Source organism: Clytia hemisphaerica, unplaced genomic scaffold, assembly GCF_902728285.1.
Source record: "Clytia hemisphaerica strain Z4C2 unplaced genomic scaffold, Clytia hemisphaerica genome assembly, whole genome shotgun sequence".
NCBI classification, from domain to species: domain Eukaryota; kingdom Metazoa; phylum Cnidaria; class Hydrozoa; order Leptothecata; family Clytiidae; genus Clytia; species Clytia hemisphaerica.
Window position 1 is genome coordinate 158,621 of NW_027104261.1, and position 19,684 is coordinate 178,304.

General features: G+C 34.6%; 2 protein-coding genes across 2 annotated transcripts; both read right to left on the reverse strand.

The window, feature by feature from the left end:
• Nucleotides 1-263: 263 nt before the first annotated feature.
• On the reverse strand, nucleotides 264-2,847 carry LOC136816626 (U1 small nuclear ribonucleoprotein A-like). The gene is made up of 6 exons (XM_067072964.1): nucleotides 2,724-2,847; nucleotides 2,235-2,407; nucleotides 1,915-2,011; nucleotides 1,604-1,660; nucleotides 1,279-1,423; nucleotides 264-891 (listed from the first exon to the last, which is right to left on the reverse strand). The coding sequence occupies exons 1-6, from the start codon at nucleotides 2,785-2,787 to the stop codon at nucleotides 732-734; spliced, it is 696 nt and encodes a 231-aa protein (XP_066929065.1). The 5' UTR covers nucleotides 2,788-2,847; the 3' UTR covers nucleotides 264-731.
• A 390-nt stretch (nucleotides 2,848-3,237) lies between these two features.
• LOC136816627 (U1 small nuclear ribonucleoprotein A-like) lies at nucleotides 3,238-6,163 on the reverse strand. Its single transcript, XM_067072965.1, has 6 exons — nucleotides 6,048-6,163; nucleotides 5,266-5,438; nucleotides 4,919-5,012; nucleotides 4,601-4,678; nucleotides 4,288-4,423; nucleotides 3,238-3,949 (listed from the first exon to the last, which is right to left on the reverse strand). The coding sequence occupies exons 1-6, from the start codon at nucleotides 6,109-6,111 to the stop codon at nucleotides 3,790-3,792; spliced, it is 705 nt and encodes a 234-aa protein (XP_066929066.1). The 5' UTR covers nucleotides 6,112-6,163; the 3' UTR covers nucleotides 3,238-3,789.
• Between the last annotated feature and the right edge of the window lie 13,521 nt (nucleotides 6,164-19,684).

The following is a 19,684-nucleotide window of genomic DNA, read 5'->3' on the forward strand; positions in this document are numbered from 1 at the left end:
TCATCTATAAAAATAAAAGTTCATGAACAATAATTTCAAAAAGCATTAACGTATAATGATTCTTCTTAGGTTTAATTATTTTCTTATTTGGAAGTTATAATTTGGTATTAGATCTGATTAGATATCTATTGAAAGTTTAAAAAAGTTTTCCATCAGTACTGCAAAAACGTTATTTCAAGTAGAATTTCAGGAAAGATTTTTGTCCTTTCTCATTTTGTTACATAGATCTTGGCACTAAGGAAAAAAAAAATAAAGAATCTATATTTTCTGTTAAAGTACCACTTTTAAAACAAAAAATATATTTACATTGTTAACTAAAAAAACGCCACAAAAATTGACACATTTTAAGAGTCCATTAAAATCATTTGAATAGTAGCGTGACCCCAGCAAGTTCTTTGTTCAAAATCGTATGGTCTAAATGACATTAAAACAACTTATTGGGGAAATAAGCTACCCAAGGCCACAAAACGTACACTACCAATATGAGGACCCGTATATTCATAGTAGCCAAATCAATGGTGATGATGACAATCTCATCTCCAGATAAATTGACTGGCAAGCCTGATGCTTTTAAAAATCATATTTGATATGTTTTAAAGTTTTAGAAATATTGACCCTTCAATACCCTGACATGAAATTTTTACATGTGCTATCTTGGGTTAGCTAGGACAGTTGTTTCTATAGGAATATTTTTAGTATATAAAAACAAGTCTAGTTTAAGGAATTCGTCATCACTGCTTAGCATATTTAATGACCATCGCTTTTTCAGGTGTAATTTTGAAGCCGTCTAACTGATCTTTTGCCACTTGTGCTTGTGATGGTGTGTCGAATTCAACGAAGCCAATGTCTGCCCTCCCATCTACTAACCGTACATCTTTGAACCCAGGCATCCTAAACGAATAAAAAAGATTCTCAATTTAATCAATTCCTGTGTACTTTTGGTATAATGACTTGCTTGTGAAATGGTTGTTTCAAATTTTTCTTTAAAAAGCCACAGACATCCTAAAGATTTCCAATAGGGCAAAAGGTAATTAAAAAAACTTACTTTTTAAACATATTATACGGTGAAATTGAAAACTCTTGGCTTGGCTCTTGAAAAGTTTTAAATCTGTTCGTATAGATTCAACTGATCAAGTTAAGTCCTTAAGGCTGAAATAGACCCATCTTTTATTGCCTGCTGTGTACTAGGGTAGGGACTTTTCTGAAACATTTAAAACTTTCAGAGGGCAACTGCATTAAAATATGAAGACAACTAAACACTTAAAACTATCAACTCACTCTTGAAACAACATAGATAACATCATTTGTGTCGTTTCATCGGGAAGATTTGATAAGAATAAGATATTATTAGTTGGTATTTCATCTGTTTTATCCCCATTAGTCTCATTCGGTGCTGGCGGTGCTGGTGTATGGCCATTAGTTTCTAAGAAAATAAAGATAATCATGATCATTTTTCATACGAAAGTATCTCCGATTAAAAAAAACAAACAAAATTTATGACATCAAACTGCATCAAACAATATGTTAATCCTTAGTTGATAATCTATTGAACTTATAATGAAAACAACTATAAATTGAATAGGTAAACTATGTCATTACAAACCTTTAACTGGTACTGTTTCTCTTCTAGCTTGTTTGGCTGCCAGTTGTCTTTTACGTGCTTTAGAGAAATAGAAAGCCAATTATAAGTAAAATGCCATAAAAAAAAACTTGAGAATACACACTAATGAGAAAAAATTCAGGAGTACAAGACCTGGACGATGTCCCCCTTTGAATGAGTAAACAGAAAAAGACCAAAAAATAAAACGTTTTCGAAGATAGGTATGACCATTACTATTACTGGTTGCACCTAAACTTATTCAAATGAAACATTGATAATAACTTGGGAAATCTCCTAAAAATTAAAAAAGAAACCTTCTTCTGCTTTTCGTTTTTCAGCTTTCCCTTTTGTCCAATACGTTCCATCATTCTTTGCAAAGACATCTGATTTACTTCTCGCAAAAGTTATCCTCTTGAAAAAGAAGTATAAATAAGTGTTACTAAGATAACAAATTAATACAATTTGACTCAAAGTGTATTTAGTGTAATTTCCTCCCAGTATTACCTATATTAAAAAAAAAACGCCAAAGTGGCCAAAACGTTCCTCTGAATATTTCTACCCCCCTTTACCCTTACTATAAGCTAAGGTTATTTTTTCAAACTGTTTCCCGAAGGGGGTGAAATAAAATGCATACCATTGCTTTATCGAAGAATATAAAACCTTGCATGCTCCTCAATGCATTTGTTGCCATGGGAATTTCACGGAACACAACAAAAGCCTGACCCCTCATCTTTGGTGTTTTCATTGCAACTATATCAATGACAGGTCCAAACTGTGAAAACAGAGTATAAAGATGTTTCTTTAGATCTAAAAGAAGAAAATTCGAAAAGGATAGAAATTAGTGAGCTGGATAGAGCCTATAATGACAAATAAAGCAAAGAACAGAGAGCTCTTTCCTTATTATGAATAGAGAATAGCAAAAAATATAATTTCTGTTTAATTTTATGTTATAAATTCATTAGCAAATCAGCAAATTACTATAAAGAGTGTAAAATCTGATTAATATACTTTTAGGCATAATCAGATGCATTGACTGCAATATTTACTACAAAGTCTCCTGGTTGAAATTGAGACAAGATAGACTGGAACTTGATAAAGGATTAACTTTCAAAATAATAAGTACCTTCTTTTTTCATTTTTTCGTTCAAATTATTGATGTAAATCGTCTGATTTGGTGGAATATCCATCTTTTTCTATTTTGTATTTTATTAAAATTATTTTCTTTAACTTGTGTGTTGTATTTATCTGCAGAAAAATAAGAAAAAAAATTACTGAAATTTAAATATAACAGCTTCAAACAACGTCAAATAACAAAAAGAATTTTGAAAATAATTCAGGTCATTAAACTTCTATGACCGAGAAGACCACTAATTGCCACCAGTCATCACCGGCCACTATTTGCAGCACTGCAACAAGCACCCATAATCGGTCAAACAGGCAGCCCTGAGCGTCTAGCAGTCAGGACAATTCAAAATCAGATTTTCTAGACGGTCTGAAGGTAGATCTAAAACAAAATATTTGACTGCTACTAGACTGCTTCAATAAAGTGTCCTGCTTAAAATATTTACCTGATCTAACAAGGCCATAAAAGTCAAATTAATAGTAAAGAAACTAATGATTGAAACCAAAACACAGGGTGGAAGGAGTTTTCAATAAAATTTTATTTTCATTAAAAAATTTAAAATTGTAAAAATATTTTCTACACAAAAACACCATTAAAATGTTGCCAGATATACACTTCAGCTCAAGCTGGAAACAAACCCTTCATTGTTTTTAACAAAAAGGGAGCTTTGTTTTGCTATAATTGTTTTTAGGATATTTCAGTTCACAACCCACGCTTTTTCTTGACCATGCCAAGGGTTTAATAGAACCAACCCGTAATGAAATGTTTTCAATAACCTTTTTCAAGAGGGAGTGTTTCTCACTTGAGCGAAGTGCAATGCAGCAAGTGAAAAACTACAATTTGAAACACATCCTGACACGTCGCATTTATAGAGGTCAGTGCCATCAATGTTACCAATTCATTTGTTTCGCTGTGTTTCGTGCCAACCAGAAAAAGGCAGAGTGGTAATTGCTTTCCAAAATTATGTACATTATATGGCACATCACATCTTTTAAAAAAGCGTGACAGACAAAATAGAATCTACTCTGCACAAGTATCCCATTCCATATAGCCCAATAGTTTCAACCTATTTCTTAGCGTAAGTAATAACCATAGGATGCGAGGGACTGATCTTGTAACCATTCAATTGTTCTTTAGCTCGTTTTGCTTGGTCAGCATTTTCAAATTCAACAAATGCAATATCGTGTCTTCCGTTGACAAGACGAGCTTCTCTGTAACCAGGAACCCTATTGAAAGATTTTTATTAAGCCAGATGAATATAGGTGAGAAAATTAATATAAAATGAGAAAAATATGTAAGACCTAAACTAGATCTAACACTTCACAAATAATGATCCTAGACATTACTTGCTAACAGTTTTTTGCGCATCCCTAAGCTCATACTACTAATTTTGCGGAAGTAAACCATTTTAGAAGAAGATCATGATCAACGGAAGATGGATTCTTTAAGCAATAAATATTTGAATATCTACCTTTTCTAATTAATGTGATTCTGTCAGGAATTTTTAATATTAAAAGAAAGGGAACGGCAAGATCGTCGAAAAAGTTCATTTCTAAAGGCTTACTGTTGGAAGAGCATTGACAACATAAGTTGGGTGGTTTCATTTGGTAAATTAGACAAGAATAAAATATGATTTGGTGGAGGTTCAACGGCTGGCATTTGTTGCTGTTGTGGTTGTCCCATTGCTTGGTAAGGGTTGACTGAAACAAAATATTTTGAAAAAATGCTCTCATGAAAAAGAGAAAATTTTAATCTTAAAATGAATTCATCCAAATCAATCCATTAAGTTTAAGTTTAAGAAGTTTTTCTGTGAGTGAGACTTAATAATAAGATGAAAACTAGGTAAGAAATTCTATTTGAAATCATTATGGACTAACCACCAGGCTGCATCATAGGATTGAACTGGTTTTGCATTTTAGCTTGTTTTGCAGCAATAGCTTGAAGTTTCTTCTTGGCTGCAAGACAAAAAAATAGAGTTTTTAAGATAGAAACAGTCATTAATCATAATAAAAACTTCACTTACATACTGTAAGCACATTACAGGGTTTACAGCTGCTATGACAATTGTTGTACTGGATATTTCCAAAAAATTTAGCTTCTGTTATACCTGATTTACTTCCTCTTGATCTGATAAAGAATAAAGAAGAAAACATTCCTGAAAATAACATTTCCTGGTTAATTTTTTTTAAATGTACCTTCTTCAGCCTTCCTCTTCTTCTTGTCTCTTGGAACAAAAGTGTTGTCCATCTTTGCAACTACATCTGATTTAGATTTAGCGTATGCTATCCTCTAAAATGAAGACAAGACATTATTGTCATTATTATCATCATTACAAATTGAACTGAACAATTTGAGTTTTTAAATTGAGTAAACTACAAAGTTATAGAAACTAGGCTTTCCAAACCAAAAGTACAAAATTTGGTGTTTAGATTTTTAAAAATATAAAATGGGTAATAAAAAAGAGCTTGCATGTCCGAAACAAACCCCTAAAAATTTGAATATTTAATTATTGTTATAAGAAAAGAAATTAATCATGAAGTACCAATGGTTTATCGTGAAAAGGAAACCCTTGCATAGAGCGCATTGCTTGTGTCGCACTGCTTGCATCTTTAAAAACTACAAAAGCTTGTCCTTTCATTTTCAATGTTTTCATTGCAACAACATCCAAGATTGTCCCGAACTGGCTAAACATTGCTTCCAATGATTTCTTGACCTCTGAAATGAGAAAATTGTGGAGCATTTGATTTTGGATTATCTTAATTGTTGAAGTCCTTGCCAGCTGTCAGTTTTGTATTAAGGTAAAACTTTCAACTTCCACTTTGAACAATTCTAAGTTATTTATCAAGTATGTGACTTCCCAAGCAATATAAAATATCTGGAAATCAGACTGGTCTTAGTATGGTATTCAAGCAGTCAAATAGCAGTCAAAACTTTTGTTTTAGATCCACCTTCAGACCTTCAAGAAAATCTGATTTCAAATTGTCCTGATTGCTTGTAGATGCTCAGGGCTTGCTTGTTTGACTGGTTGTGGCCGGTAAAATCCAGTCTGGGACTGGATGCTTCGAAATAGACTTGTGGTAAATTTTCCCAGTCATTTACCGCCCCTTAAAAGACTGTCTTAAGACTGGTCTGATTTTCAGGTACTCAAAATCAATAGGGAAGTCACACATACACTCAAAAATATGTGGATGAAATTAGCCAAATAATAAGGAAAATAGACTTACTGGGAATTCAATAATGATGACAACATAAAAAAGGATTTTCATAATTTCATTTGTTTTCAAGGTTAACCAAAATTGATCAAATATTGATAAAATGTCATACCTTCTTGTTTAATCTTCTCATTGAGATTATTAATGTAAATGGTTTGGCTTACTTGACCCTCCATGCTTATCTAAATTGTTATATATTAACCTAAAAAAGTTCAGTAAGGTTGGTTAATAAAGTAACAAATATATCAGTTGCACCACATAATTCAATTTGCTTAAGGAATAATCAGATAGATTGAGACATTTTGTCATGGTCCTGAGCAGAAGCTCCTAATATTTTTTTCCAGTCTTTTCCAAAGTCAAGATATGACAACAGGCAAATTTCCAGGATTTGGAGCTGCTACCGTTTTTAATCAAAAGATTGAGTTTCAGAATGTGCCTTAGGCTTGAAAAAAGCAGACAGGAGGTCTGGGGCCTTGTAAACAGCCCAACCAACTGGTCCAGGACAGTCCTGGTGTGGTCTATGGGGCAAAGCCCCACGAAAATTATGCCTATTTGCGGAATTAAGGGATCTTCTCAAAAATATAATTGATTTTCGATTATTAAGTTCGATTAATGATTCGACTATTTAATCGAATAGCTGCCGTCGTTTAGTCGAATAGCTTCGACTATTTAATCTCCTATATTCGATTATTTAATCTCCTTTATTCGATTATTTAATCCTTGTATTCGATTAATTAATCCTTTTTCGCTTATATCTTAGGGATCCTCTCAAAAATACCGAATTTCGGTAAAATGGTTTTCGGTTAAATTCGGCTGTTTGTTTTGGACAATTTTCCCACCCATCGCAAGTGAAAGGGGATAAAAAATGCTAAAAAATGCTAAATAAAAAAGTACAGGTTGTAATCCAATTTTCATCGATTTTTCATTGCCTTGAAGTTATATCTTTTTTCAAATGCTGTAACGTCAATTTTAACTTCACGTTTCAATGGAAGCGCAATTTCGAAAAAGAAATCCCTTTATTTTACAAATCACCGACACATATCTACTCATTCTCTTTAGCATTTTTTACCTCCAAAATAAATAAAACTTACTGGTTATCCTTGGGAGTTTTTGATATCCAAAAATGAATCACCATTAATAAAATCAAAGTTTAGATAAATAAAGGCTCCCATCGAAAACTGAATTTCGAGGGGAGGAAAGTATGTAGTGAAAACTGAAGCAAACAAAGCATTCCATTTCCATACATACATACCTCTTACAACCATATCTCAATGTAATAAATTTTATAACTTTCTGTTTTCAAAGTCTTTTCAAAATATGAATAAGATCACAATATTTTAGGTTTAATTTTCAGAAAATGTTTTCTTCTCAAAACCAAACTCACAAATGACTGAATGAATTCAATGTTTTGATTGCAACATTTTCGAATCTTTCGAATGCGTGACGCAATTTGATTTGCAGAAAATAGAACTTGCGCGAAAAACAATGCAACGACTTCATTTTTTAGATGACAAAAAAAAAAGTGCAGCATCAATTCTGTGCGATGATTCGATCTCTTATCTAGCCATTAAAAAAACCTGGATGTAAAATTCGAATCCATTTTTGCAAACAGAATAATAGAGCATGACGTAACTTGTAAGAAAAAAATGTTGCATTGACCAATCAAAACGCCATGATTGACGTTTGCGAACAGAACAATAGAGCAAAAGAATGTTTTTTTCCTGCTTTTATATGACGTAATGACGTATTCTTGATCTTGTGAGCGCTCTCCCTTTTATCCTTTTATCTTTTTTTTTGTTTTGCCTTCTTGATTTGAACATGAACACAACGATAGAGTGCTATTCTCGAATCGAAAAACAATAACAAAGACATAAGAAGCAACTGTGTTGAGAGGTTGATAACAGAGGAAAGTGTGTAGAAATTAAAAAGATAGAAAAAGATAGAAGTACTTTATCGTGGAGAGATCGTGGAATTGTTATCCAAACATTAAGAAACTTAAAGATGATGCGATAATGTGATTCACAAAAGGATTATTCTATCATTGTAAATTTATGATGCCCCTTAGTAGATCAAAAATCCTTAAAGGTAAGAAGAATTATGCAGTCATTGGTTGATTTGACTAGGGCTTTTTGAAAATATTTTTTCTTGTCTTTCAAATCCACAGTAGACAAAGGCTTTTTTCGATCTACGTAAGAAAAAATAACCGATATTCGAATGTTTTGGAAAAAATTCGATTATATTTTGGAATCAAAAGGATTAATTAATTGAATAATAAGATTAAATAGTCGAACCGAGGGGACTAAATAATCGAACTGAGGGGACTAAATAATCGAACTGAGGTGACTAAATAATCGAATTTCGATTGTTAAATAATCGAAGTACTTCGATTATTTAAGCGAACTTTTCGCTTAAATTCGATTATTTAAGCGAATTTATTTTTGAGAAGATCCCTAAGTGCTATAATATCAAATATTTGAAGACATTTTTCACCCATTTACCTTTTTCCATAGTATCTAATCTTATTTTTCATAAAGATTGAGTTCCAAAACTCAAAAAGATTCAGTTTCTGCTACCGTTATCCGGTAGCAGAAAACCCCTGGAAATATGCCTGGACAATTATGTTATCTTTATATTATAAAAAATAGGCACAGAAATTCACAACTTTCGTGAACATAACCAAAATATAATTAAATACAATCAAAATTCAAACAAGTACAATGTTATCTCAATTGAATCTGTAAATTGCAAAAACATTTAACATTATTCAATTAGGTTTTTTGCAATTAAAATATACAATCAGTCAATTCAACTTTTGATTAAGTTTGGTTCTTTATTCTGTTTAATTAAGGTCATCTGAAGAGTAGATAAGTTAACCTTACCTTACATTTCTGACCTTTGTGGAACAACCAACTTATATTTTGGAGCTGGAATGTACACACACCAAAGTTTCAAAACACACAAATTGAAAGCAGACACATTCCTTCCCGTGCAAGAAAATATTAAAACCCCTGTTTTGACACAAAAGGTCGAGTGCAACACGTTAGTAAAAGCCACTGTAAATCAGGGGGTCCAGAATAATGTTTTGATTTGATCATTTTGCCCTGTTATTCCCAGGAGAATAATTTACGGTCAGCCAAATAAGGATTGTTCTTGTACCTTCACTGGTGATTTTTAAGTTTATGTCTAAAATAATACGCAAACATTTTGGCGTAATGATAAGGGGTCACTCATAAATCGATTTTAGGTTTGAAAAGCGTTAAAAGATGTTTTAAAAGCTGAAATCCCTGAAAATCGATGAAAAACTGCCTTCATTGCTGTTTCATAAGCCATCTTGATTTTAGTTTATTTTTTCAAAATAATGGAGATAATTTCTAAATTTGTTCACAAAATTCCTGTAATTAATTATCTCGGTAGTATATATACCCGAGATCGGGTAACTTCAGTCAGGACTTCCTTTCACTTTATCAATATTACGCGAACGGCAGTGTGCGCTAAATTATTTTGGTTTGCTTTCGATTTCAAGCAAAGGTTTTAGCAACATGACGCACGTTCATAGCAACGGTTCTGGGTAGAAAAATCCAAACCAAAAATTCAAAAAATATACCAATGATCGTATAGACCACTAAAATTACCCCCTTTCTATGTTTAGTTCTACCTTGGGTAAACCGGGTCACCATGTGGATAAAAAACGTATGGAATGAAACCTGACAGAAGGTTTTCAATCAGATTTATTCAGATAAAGCTATAAGAGGTTCATTACTTGTGGGTTTTAAAACCTACATAAGCAAAAGCGAAAGTTGTTTGTTTGTGTTGATCAGGTATGTTTTTATTCTATCCGAACAAATGTTAAAAAAAAACAAGGAAGCTCTGCCTGAACTTGCATCAGTGCAGGCTAACATGCATAACCCTCAAATGAAGACCTGGCTGGTCATTAAAATACAAAGTTAAATCAAAACAAACCTGATTTACAAAATTTGCGGGTGGTATAATGTATATCACCTAATCTTTATTATCCAACACCATGCTGTTTTATTCACCCGGGATTCTGCCAAAATTACTCACACGGCAAATACGGTCAACCTGCTCTAACTTGGGACTATCTGAGAAAACATGGGATGGCAATTCGGCCACTATTTCACTGCACCTATTTGATTCGAGTTAAATGAACGACGTATTACATAATATATGATTTCTCTAAGTAGGCTTTTACATCAAAATATGAAAAAAATTCCTACTAGTGAAACACGTGCGAGTGTAAGCGCACTCTGCAACATAGATATCTACAAAAATTCATAAAATCTAGCGTCGTATTTTCATATCTGTTAACTTTAAGCGGGGGTGGTTTCTATGCGCTAAATTTTATTGAGCGATTCAAGTCCGCTTACATCAACTAAATCATATAAAACAGGCTCTTGCTGACATATATTCATCTCATGGCACAGCCTATTAGATAAAAGCCCCTTGAGAGAGCAAGACTTAAAAGATGATGTGAATGGTTATACTTTTGCAACATTTCTAGACATATCTATTTTTGTGATATATGAATGACAGAAGAAGTAGTGTGGTTGATAAACTTGGTGGAAAAAAACAAATTTGTTGTCAAAGTGATTTTACAGTAAGGGGCCACTCACATATCGATTTTTCCCACGCTTTCATTCCAACACTATAGGGTGGGTGGGTTAGATCGAGTGATGCTAAGAAAACCTACTAGAGATATCGATTTTCGAGGCCCAACAGATGTTCAAATTTCCAGAAAATTAACTTTCATACTATCATTTTTCTAGTAGCAGCCTCAAAATCCTCATGCCAAATTTATCTTTTTTTCACGGCATCGAGAATAAACTTGTACATAGTAAAATGCCGGAGATGCTCATTATGTTAAAAGTCACGTCATAACTTATGCGGGTCTGAGAACCAATCTGTGTAAAAGTCATATACCGAGACCACTACTAAAATGTACCCAGAGTGGTCTTAAATCCGACAGCCGTTGCCTAAATCTGACCCCCCAAATAACTGCTATGAAAAAAATTCTATGTTTACAAACATTCCCTCTCTAAGTTGAACAATAAACTATTGCAAGAAATCTCAAAACAAAACGTCTAACAAGATGACTATAATGTCAAGATGTCAATTAATGTGATCAAAAAAGTGTGAGTTGCAAAAATAATTATATACCTTAAAATGTTAACAATTTTGTATATAATAAAAATTTTGTTTTGTATAAGAAGCAATTATTATTATTTGATTCCATTGGTTCAGTGTATCAAATCTTTCAGTTTAGTTGACAGTTTGGTATCTTCATTGCGTCACAGCGAAAGATTTGTTTTCATTTTAGTTTGTATCTTCGAAAGACCCCATCGGATTTAGGCAGGGCTGTCGGATTTAGGACCACTCACGATACCAAGCAGAAGGGGGGAAGCAACTTCTCTGGCAATGGAACATGAATACCCGAAGTGAGAAAGGAAAAAAAGGTTTTCATCGATTTTCGATATATGTTACCGTGATATCGGGTAGCTTGCATCAGTGGAGGCAAACATGCATAGCCCTTAAATGAATGACCTGGCTGGTCATTAAAATACAAAGTTAAAGGGGAACTCAACAAATTTGTCATTTTCATTTTTTTCCTGATTTTTGGTAATATTAAGTATAAAATTGAGAAAGAAAGTATTTTAGTCCGATCTCTCAAATAAAAATCATGATAAATCACTCTTAACTTCAGTTAAAAATATGTTAAAAAAATCACCCCCTTTCTTTTAAAAAAAGATCGACTTCTCTTTGGATTATGACGTCACAGTATTCAGAAAACAGAACAAATTCAGTTATGGCTACAGTATGTTTTCAGAGTTCTGTTTTAAATAAGAAATAAATACATAGAAAAGTATTCCTGGTAAATTGTGGGTGATTTAGCTGAATAACAATAAAAAATCCAACAAGAAACACAAAAATTTTGTCACAAACCCTCTACAGAAAGGCCTGTCTTCACTAATTTTTAGCCTGAGAAGATAAGCATCTTCGGCATTCTGAATACAGCTACGTCATAAAACAGCTGAAAGCGCGTCTTTTTTATTTGATATAAAATAATTCATTTTAGTAGAGGGGAGCCATTTTTTAAAAGCTCATCAAACATATTTTTAGAGTGAAAGGAGAGTTGCAATCTTGAAATTTTGAAATTTATTGTTGAAACAAACCATTTCAGGATAGAAACGAAAAAATACAAAATTTGTTGAGTTCCCCTTTAAATAAAAATAAAAATGGTAGAGTAGAGCTGCAAGCGGAGTCATGGCCATGCATGTTTCCCTCCACTGATGCAAGTTCAGGGTTGCTACAGGTTTGCGAAGTTGAAAATTCCAGACTTTTAGTCTCAAAACAAAAGCCATATTTTTCCAGATTTTTTACCTGAAAATGTCGAAAATTTTCTAGACATTTTAGCCAAATAGGTAATATTTTCCCCAGACATTTTATCCATTAGGAAGGTTTTTAGTTTTTCCTTAACAGTCATTTGAACGGCCATATTGATGAACACAACAGAATGACAAATGTCAAAATGAGCATGATTTACAGTATTGGTTGCGAGTGAAGGGAGCAGAAATTTTTGGGAATTTCAAATGCCAAGATGAAAGTTTCCTATTTCCGAAAAGTTTACTGGACTTCATTCAGGACTATTTCCTTCAAATTCCATATTTTTCCAGACAGGTATGCCAATTCCAGACTTTTTCCAGACATTTCCAGACTGTAATTTAATTCTAGACATTTCAGGTAGACGTAGCAACCCTGAAGTTACCTGACTTCACGGTATAATATGACGCTAAGGGTGGCTAGGTTTTTTAATTAGCGTCAGAGTGGGAAAAATTGATATGTGAGTGGCCCCTAAAAGTAAAAATATAGTCGAGATATCAACGACAACAATCCCATGTTTTGACCAACTGTCCCAAGTTAGAGCAGTTGACGGCAAGTAACAATAACAAAAGTATTGTTTTTTTTGCCAAAAGGGGAATGGATCTAGTGGATTTGCTACCACCTCAAGCAAAGCCAAAGAATCAAAAGTGGGCCAGCCATCCAGTCTAAAAAAAAGCTATAAGTGGCCCCGGGGGCTTACAGTCTAAACTTAAACTCCTATTATCAGGATTAGATAAACTAGGCTAGTCTTGCCTCTTTTAAATCTTTTCCTTTACAACAATACAGTGCTGACAAGTTGAAACAACACAGACATGTGTACATGTTCATTGACAAGCACAAGTAATCCCTGAGAGAAGTTTATATCGAAATCTGTAACAAAAACGAAAGCAGCCTGGTCTCCCTAGAGCGATTTGCATTCTCCATATGAGAATGCAATCCGCTTGCTTGCGCTCACGTCGCTAAAGCCGTAAGGGCCGATCGACACGGCGCGGAGCAATAATTCTGAAGCAAAAATAGGATAGTCCTCCACTTGCTAGTGAAGATAGAACTTTCTGTAACATGAAAACATGAAAAAGAAGAAAACAGAGGCAAGTTCATTTTTCAAGAAAACATGGTTGGTCATGATAATGCATGCAAACTTGTTCATGGACTCTGGTGTAATCTTTGGCTGTTTCAAATGGTTTTAGATCTTGTAAGGCTGCTTTTTATTAATTTCTGTTTTGCTGCCCTGGGTTGGCTAGAAAAGTTTTGGAAACATGGGTTTGCACTTTCATTCTCTAGGGAGACCAAGCTCTATAATTTTAGAACTTTGTATGTTGAAGTAAATTTTGTTTTTTCTAAAATTTTGAGCTTGGATATCCAGGCTACTGTTTATCAAATTTCCACCAATGAATGAAGTTGCCGCATTTCAAACGGCCCTTCTTTTTGGCACCCGTGGCCTCTCAGTGCCTTGCACAACGGGTGGCTGTAAAATCCCACCCTTCATATATTTGTTTCAATCCGTGATCCGTGGCTTAGGTTTTTTCTCATCTTCACTTTACTGAAGAAAGTGGGAATTTGACGCAAGAGTTTATAGATTGTCAACAAAGTGCTGTAAAAAATCATTGAATAAAAGAAGAACTTAAAATCTTAAATATTTTCCGGCTAGTTCGAAACGCAGGTTCAGGTTTCAGGTTTCAGGTTACAGGTTCAGGTTTCAGGTTACAGGTTAAATCTTTTTGATGGAAATTTCAAAAATAAAATATCCCAACGTGTAGAGTGGAGCTTTGCTTGCGGTTTCGACAATATATAAATTATTCTATAATTGTTAGTAGTCATTGAATTATCATACAAAGTAAAATGTCTGTTTTTATTTTGAAACGCTTTCAATTTACTGACTTAATATTCATTTTACAGACCGGTGTTTCTAATCCGAAGTTCACGCACTGTGGATCCCCTGTTCAAATCCGATCCGGTTCGGGTCAAAGTCCCAATTTTTGACCAGGTTTTGATATTTTATGTTTTCTTGGGTGTAGATTCCAAAAAAAGTGGTCCGAAGTCCTGAAAAGTTCATGGGAAGGGAAGGGGGGGTCAGAACTCGTACCAGACCCCCGGTGGGATGGAAAGCAGTGAGACGTTTCTACAACTCGTGAACCACTTGTTACTGACGTACACCTTCAGCCAAGTCTAAAAATATACTCTGAGGGGTCCCTATTGAGCTCTGGGCCAAGCCAAGCTAGCGAAAAAATGACATCGCTGAGAATTAACGTCAACGTATGGCTTGAAAAGTTGGCCCAGTGGTACAAGGTGTAGGGTTCACGCACTAGGGGTCCCCGGATCGAACCGAGTTAAGGTCACCTTTAAGATTTTTATCCAGGTTTCGATATTTCATGTTTTTTTGTGTGTAGATTCCGAAAAAATAGGTCCCAAGTCCTGAAAAGTTGACCGATGGGCGCTACAGGACCGTAAAGGACCCGTACGGGACAGTAAATGACTTGAAACTTTCTGGAGACGTCAAGCATATCGAAGGGGGGAAGCATGCCAAATTTCATCACTTCACCGTCACCGGTCGCCAGGCTACGGGCCGCGCAAGGTAGGCTGCAGGACGTCCCCGTACGAACGATTGCCGGGCCGTACGTATGGCGTTTTTAGCCGGTCAATTTTTCTCTTTTATCACCCAAAAGAGGTATACCAGAAATATATACAGAAGAAAACTATATACATGTTAGAAAAAAAAACTTTTAACATACACAGAAAAGAGAAAAATAATTAAGAATTTTTTTTATCTGGTCTGCAAACTTCAAGTCGAAATGATATATCTGGTCTGGCAATTATTCCGTTTTAACCTGTAACCTGTAACCTGAACCTGAAACCTGAACCTGCGTTTCGAACTAGCCGAATATTTTCATTTTGAAGAATAGGTGCAAAAAAGTGAAACATAGAAAAGTTTAATTTTTCATTGCTTCAGCAATCGAAATAGGGGATTTGGAAAATTTTCTATGTTTATTTTTTTGCACAAACCCATGTAACTACCGTGAGTGGTCCTAAATCCAACAGCCCTGCCTAAATCCGATGGGGTCTTTCAAAGATACAAACTGAAATAAAAACAAACCTTTCGCTGTGACGCAACGAAGATACCAAAGTGTCAACTAAACTAAGAGATTTGATACACTGAACCAATTGAACCAAAACATTAATTGCTTCTTATACAAAACATAATTTTTTATTACAAAATTGTTAACCTTTTAAACACAAGCAACGGATTCAGAATAATAGAGGGAAATATTTTTACAACTCACACTTTCTTATCACATTAATTGACATCTTGACATTATAGTCATCTTGTTAGATGTTTTGTTTCGAGACTTCTTGAAATACAGTTTATTGTTCAACTTGGAGAGGGAATGTTGGTAAACATAGAATTTGTTTTCATAGCAGTTATTTGGGGGGTCGGATATAGGCAGGGCTGTCGGATTTAGGACCACTCACGGTATGGACGAGCACCCCGTTGCTAAGATGTTGGCTTGAAATCGAAAATGAAACCACTCAATACAAAAGTAAAATTGGCCCGTATTTGAAATCCTGTAATCTTGATATACAACACAAGTTTTTTAAGTCTATACTGCATTACTGGCTTAGTGTTAGTCCAGAACCTGGAGCTCAACTACTTTTTGCAGGACCCTGCCGCGCTGACGCACCGGACTTAACGAACACCAGACACGCGAAAGTCTGGTGTAAAATGAGAATTTTTTTTACCACCGGACAATTTCTACACCGGACTTAAGGAAGTTGGATGTCCGGTGTCGGAGAAGGATATATTTACCCACCGGACAATCAAAACACCGGACATGACCAGTCTGGTGCGTCCGATGTTCAGTCAGGAGTTCTATCCTAATCAAGCATATTTTTTTCGATCGCACGGACTTTCTTAATTAGGATTATCCCTTTGTTTTTCAATCCTAATTAAGAATATGATTTTTAAAATTCAGATTCTTCACCAACAAACAAAATCTGCAAATTTTAACTATGAGAAATAGATAGAGCAGGTCAAAGATGATATATTGAGCCAAAAATCAAAACAAAATTTGGGCGGAGGGCTTCAAAATGACGCCATAAGTAAAAATCTGCCTAATTAGGTACGTTAGTTCTAATTAGGAATATTAAAGCCTGTGCTACATTATAAATGTTTATCTGCTACGGTGTAGATAGGGCAATACACCCGCGTTTTATACGCGTTTTTGTCGCAGGTAATAGAACATTTTTCTAAATGTCATAACTCAAGACTCCATCCATATTACTGTATCAAACTTTCAAAATCTGCTCTACACACTAAATTCTTTCATTGGAGGCTGATAAGAATCTGCGGAAATTTGTATTTTTGGAAAAAAACTGGAAATTCGATATATATTCTTAATTAGGATTGAAAAACAAAGGGATAATCCTAATTAAGAAAGTCCGTGCGATCGAAAAAAATATGCTTAATTACATACAGGATAGAACTCCTGACTGATCAGTGCGTCACAAACAGCCATATAAACAAAACTCAACATTCTCACAAAAGTTGTCTTTTTGATTTCCCAAACATTCGTCTCAAGCGTTCCCTTCCACAATAATTTATGTAATTGCAATTGCGGTCAGTCCACAGTCGGCTTCAACATATACACGTGTTTTTATTTACGTGACCGAAGTTCCTACTAAAACAATCCGGGGGTAAATAGCGAAGCAACACAGCAGATTATTCGTAAAAGTATCTTTTGGCATTGACAATCAAATACAATATATTATACTATATTTCCTTAATTCAAAAATCAAAAATTCATTTTTCATTCGCGAAAAATAAAAATAAAAGAATAATGAATTAATATTACATACTAAGACGCCCCCGTCTTTTACTCTCATTTAATTTCCATCTCGGCACGTGCAAAACGCCCGTCCGCCCAATATCCACCCAATCAGCTTAAATTCACTTTAATTGTCCTTTGACATTCAAAAAATAGTATTTAAAAATTATGAATTTATAATAATTACAAAAAACAAAAAGTTTGATACTTCATTAGTGAAATATTCAATAAATTCCTGGTTTCAATTTTCAGTGGGCGTTCTTCTAGGGCTTCGTTTATCGCGCAATTTTTGCGTCACACAAACTTTCTCGGCCGCTCGTAATAATTATACATTGCCAAATTTGGTTCTCCATTGTCGAGTCAGGATCGATGGTGACGTCACCTAAGCATAAAAAAGAAAGGGTTTCGTCAGTTTTATGCATATATTAATTTGCGAGATATTCTATTCGCCGCGCAGGGATTTTTCTAAGCACTATTTTACTACCGTATACCGGCAAAAATACTCAATCCAAGATTGAGTTATGAAACTCAATCCGAAATATAAAAAAAAAATTTACAAGAAAAAAGTTTCAAAGCAGTTTTCTCAGAAACGCCAATTATTTGTTTTTAATCAGTATAGAGTAAAGACAAGAGAATGGAAAAAAATGTGTTCTCTCGTAATGTTTCTTGGTACGCGGTCACGTCATAAATTCGATGTGTTTCATTGTTTTCATCAGAGAATTCATTCATTGCTACGTTTCACAAACTTTTTTGGTTTTCACCAGACCATTTTATCTATGTATCCGGTGTTTACCAAAAATAAATTCTCGAGGGTGAGATAATTATTGATCTTTTCAAGGAAAAAAAAATTAGAGAGAGATAGTCTCGTTCAGTTTGACGCCACAGCTTGATTGAATTATAGCTTCGGCGTGAAAAACAGTAGGGTGTTTTTTATGCGAGGATGAATTATGGCTTCGCACTTCGCAAAATGCGAAGTGAATTTTAGATTTAGCGAAGTTAAAAAATTATAAGAAAACACCTATTTTGCTACTTCTTTCATTCGTCTATCTATTGCTTTATCTACTTGCCACTTCGCTACTTTATTCACTCGTTTATCTATTACTTTATCAACTCGGTTACTTTATTCGCTCGTTTATCTATCGCTTTATCATCTCGCCACTTCGCTACTTTATTCATTCGTTTATCTTTTGCTTTATATACTCGCTACTTCGCTAATATATTCTCTCGTTTATCTATTGCTTTGTATACTCGCTACCGCAACTTTCTTCATTCGTTTATCTATTGCTTTATCTACTCGTTACTTCAAAACTTCAATATACTTTGCTTTGTCTATAACCTCTTACTTCTTCGCTTTTCTAGAGAAATGAACTGAAGATACTTTTGCATTTACTTCCAAATAACATCGCAAAATACTAAAAATGTTTCGACAACAATGTAAAAATTTCGCCTGCGGCGCTCCTTTTTTACCTCGCTTCTCCTTCGCTACTTTAAAATGCACTCGTTTATATATTACTCGGTTACTTTATTCGCTCGTTTATCTATTGCTTAAAATTTATAATTCGAACCCTGGGCGTGAAATGGGCCAAAATCTTTCTATTTTTACTTAAGCGGCGTTAATGTTTTCACTTTTTGTTCTTGTTTAAAGCAATCCAGGGCCAAATTTGGAGTTAAAATTTTCTAAAGGGGGCTTAGAGCGCCCCCCAGACCCCCTGCTCTAAATCACGCTCGCGTATTTTTACGCATCTTAAACTCAATCTAATTATACAAAAACGGTAGTAGCTCAAAGTGCTTGAAAAAATCCCTGCCGCGCGAGCGCACTTTTCGTAGACTAGTCGGAGTACTTTCTTTTACTCGCGGGATTGATGGTAACTTTTCATCTTCGTTATTTTTAAAATGAAGCACAACCGAAAAAAAACGAAACTTCAGAAAGTTGCGTATTTCCAGTGAGTAAACGACTCTGACAATTAACAAAATTGATGATGATGATTTTTTTTCGGTCAGGCCAATGTCTCGTATTGGGGGTTCTAGTCTTGAGCCCAAAGCCTACGCAGGATTGCAGCGTTTGGGTAAACGAGACAAAACTTTAAAAAAGCTGGTGTTTTGACGCGCTTCCGTGCTCTCGAAATATCGCGGTTTGAGACGCACTGCTGATGTTTCTTAATTTTTTGTTTCATAAATGTCCGGCATCCAAAATTCCCTGTATGCAACACCGGACTGACACCGGACTTTTGCGCTTTTTGCCACCGGACAAATACACTGGACAGTCCGGTGCGCCGGGAAGGTCCTCTTTTTGCTGACTACCTGGACTACCGGGGGCTAGGCGATGAAAAAGAAAATAAAACAACTTTCATAGAGCAAAATGAAGAAGATTAGCGACAAGAAATGGTTAAAAAATGTCTTACAGGTAAATATGTAGGATGCTGTTTGTGAAGTGACTGTTTGTTATAAAATGATAAAAGGTGAAATGATACCTGGATACGATACACGCGCCGCGCCGAAACGTTCGATTGCAGACACCATTTTGGATTTGATA

Bases quoted from the DNA above. Each gene is read 5' to 3' on its own strand.
- LOC136816627 (XM_067072965.1), bottom strand. From the start codon at position 6,111: ATGGAGGGTCAAGTAAGCCAAACCATTTACATTAATAATCTCAATGAG. The intron at 5,013-5,265 runs GTACTTCATGAT...TCTTCATTTTAG, and splicing joins CTTTTCACGATAAACCATTG to AGGATAGCATACGCTAAATC. The intron at 3,950-4,287 runs GTAAGCCTTTAG...ATCTTTCAATAG, and splicing joins TTGTCAATGCTCTTCCAACA to GGTTCCTGGTTACAGAGAAG.
- LOC136816626 (XM_067072964.1), bottom strand. From the start codon at position 2,787: ATGGATATTCCACCAAATCAGACGATTTACATCAATAATTTGAACGAA. The intron at 2,012-2,234 runs GTATGCATTTTA...TTCTTTTTCAAG, and splicing joins TATTCTTCGATAAAGCAATG to AGGATAACTTTTGCGAGAAG. The intron at 1,424-1,603 runs GTTTGTAATGAC...TTATTTTCTTAG, and splicing joins AGAAACAGTACCAGTTAAAG to AAACTAATGGCCATACACCA.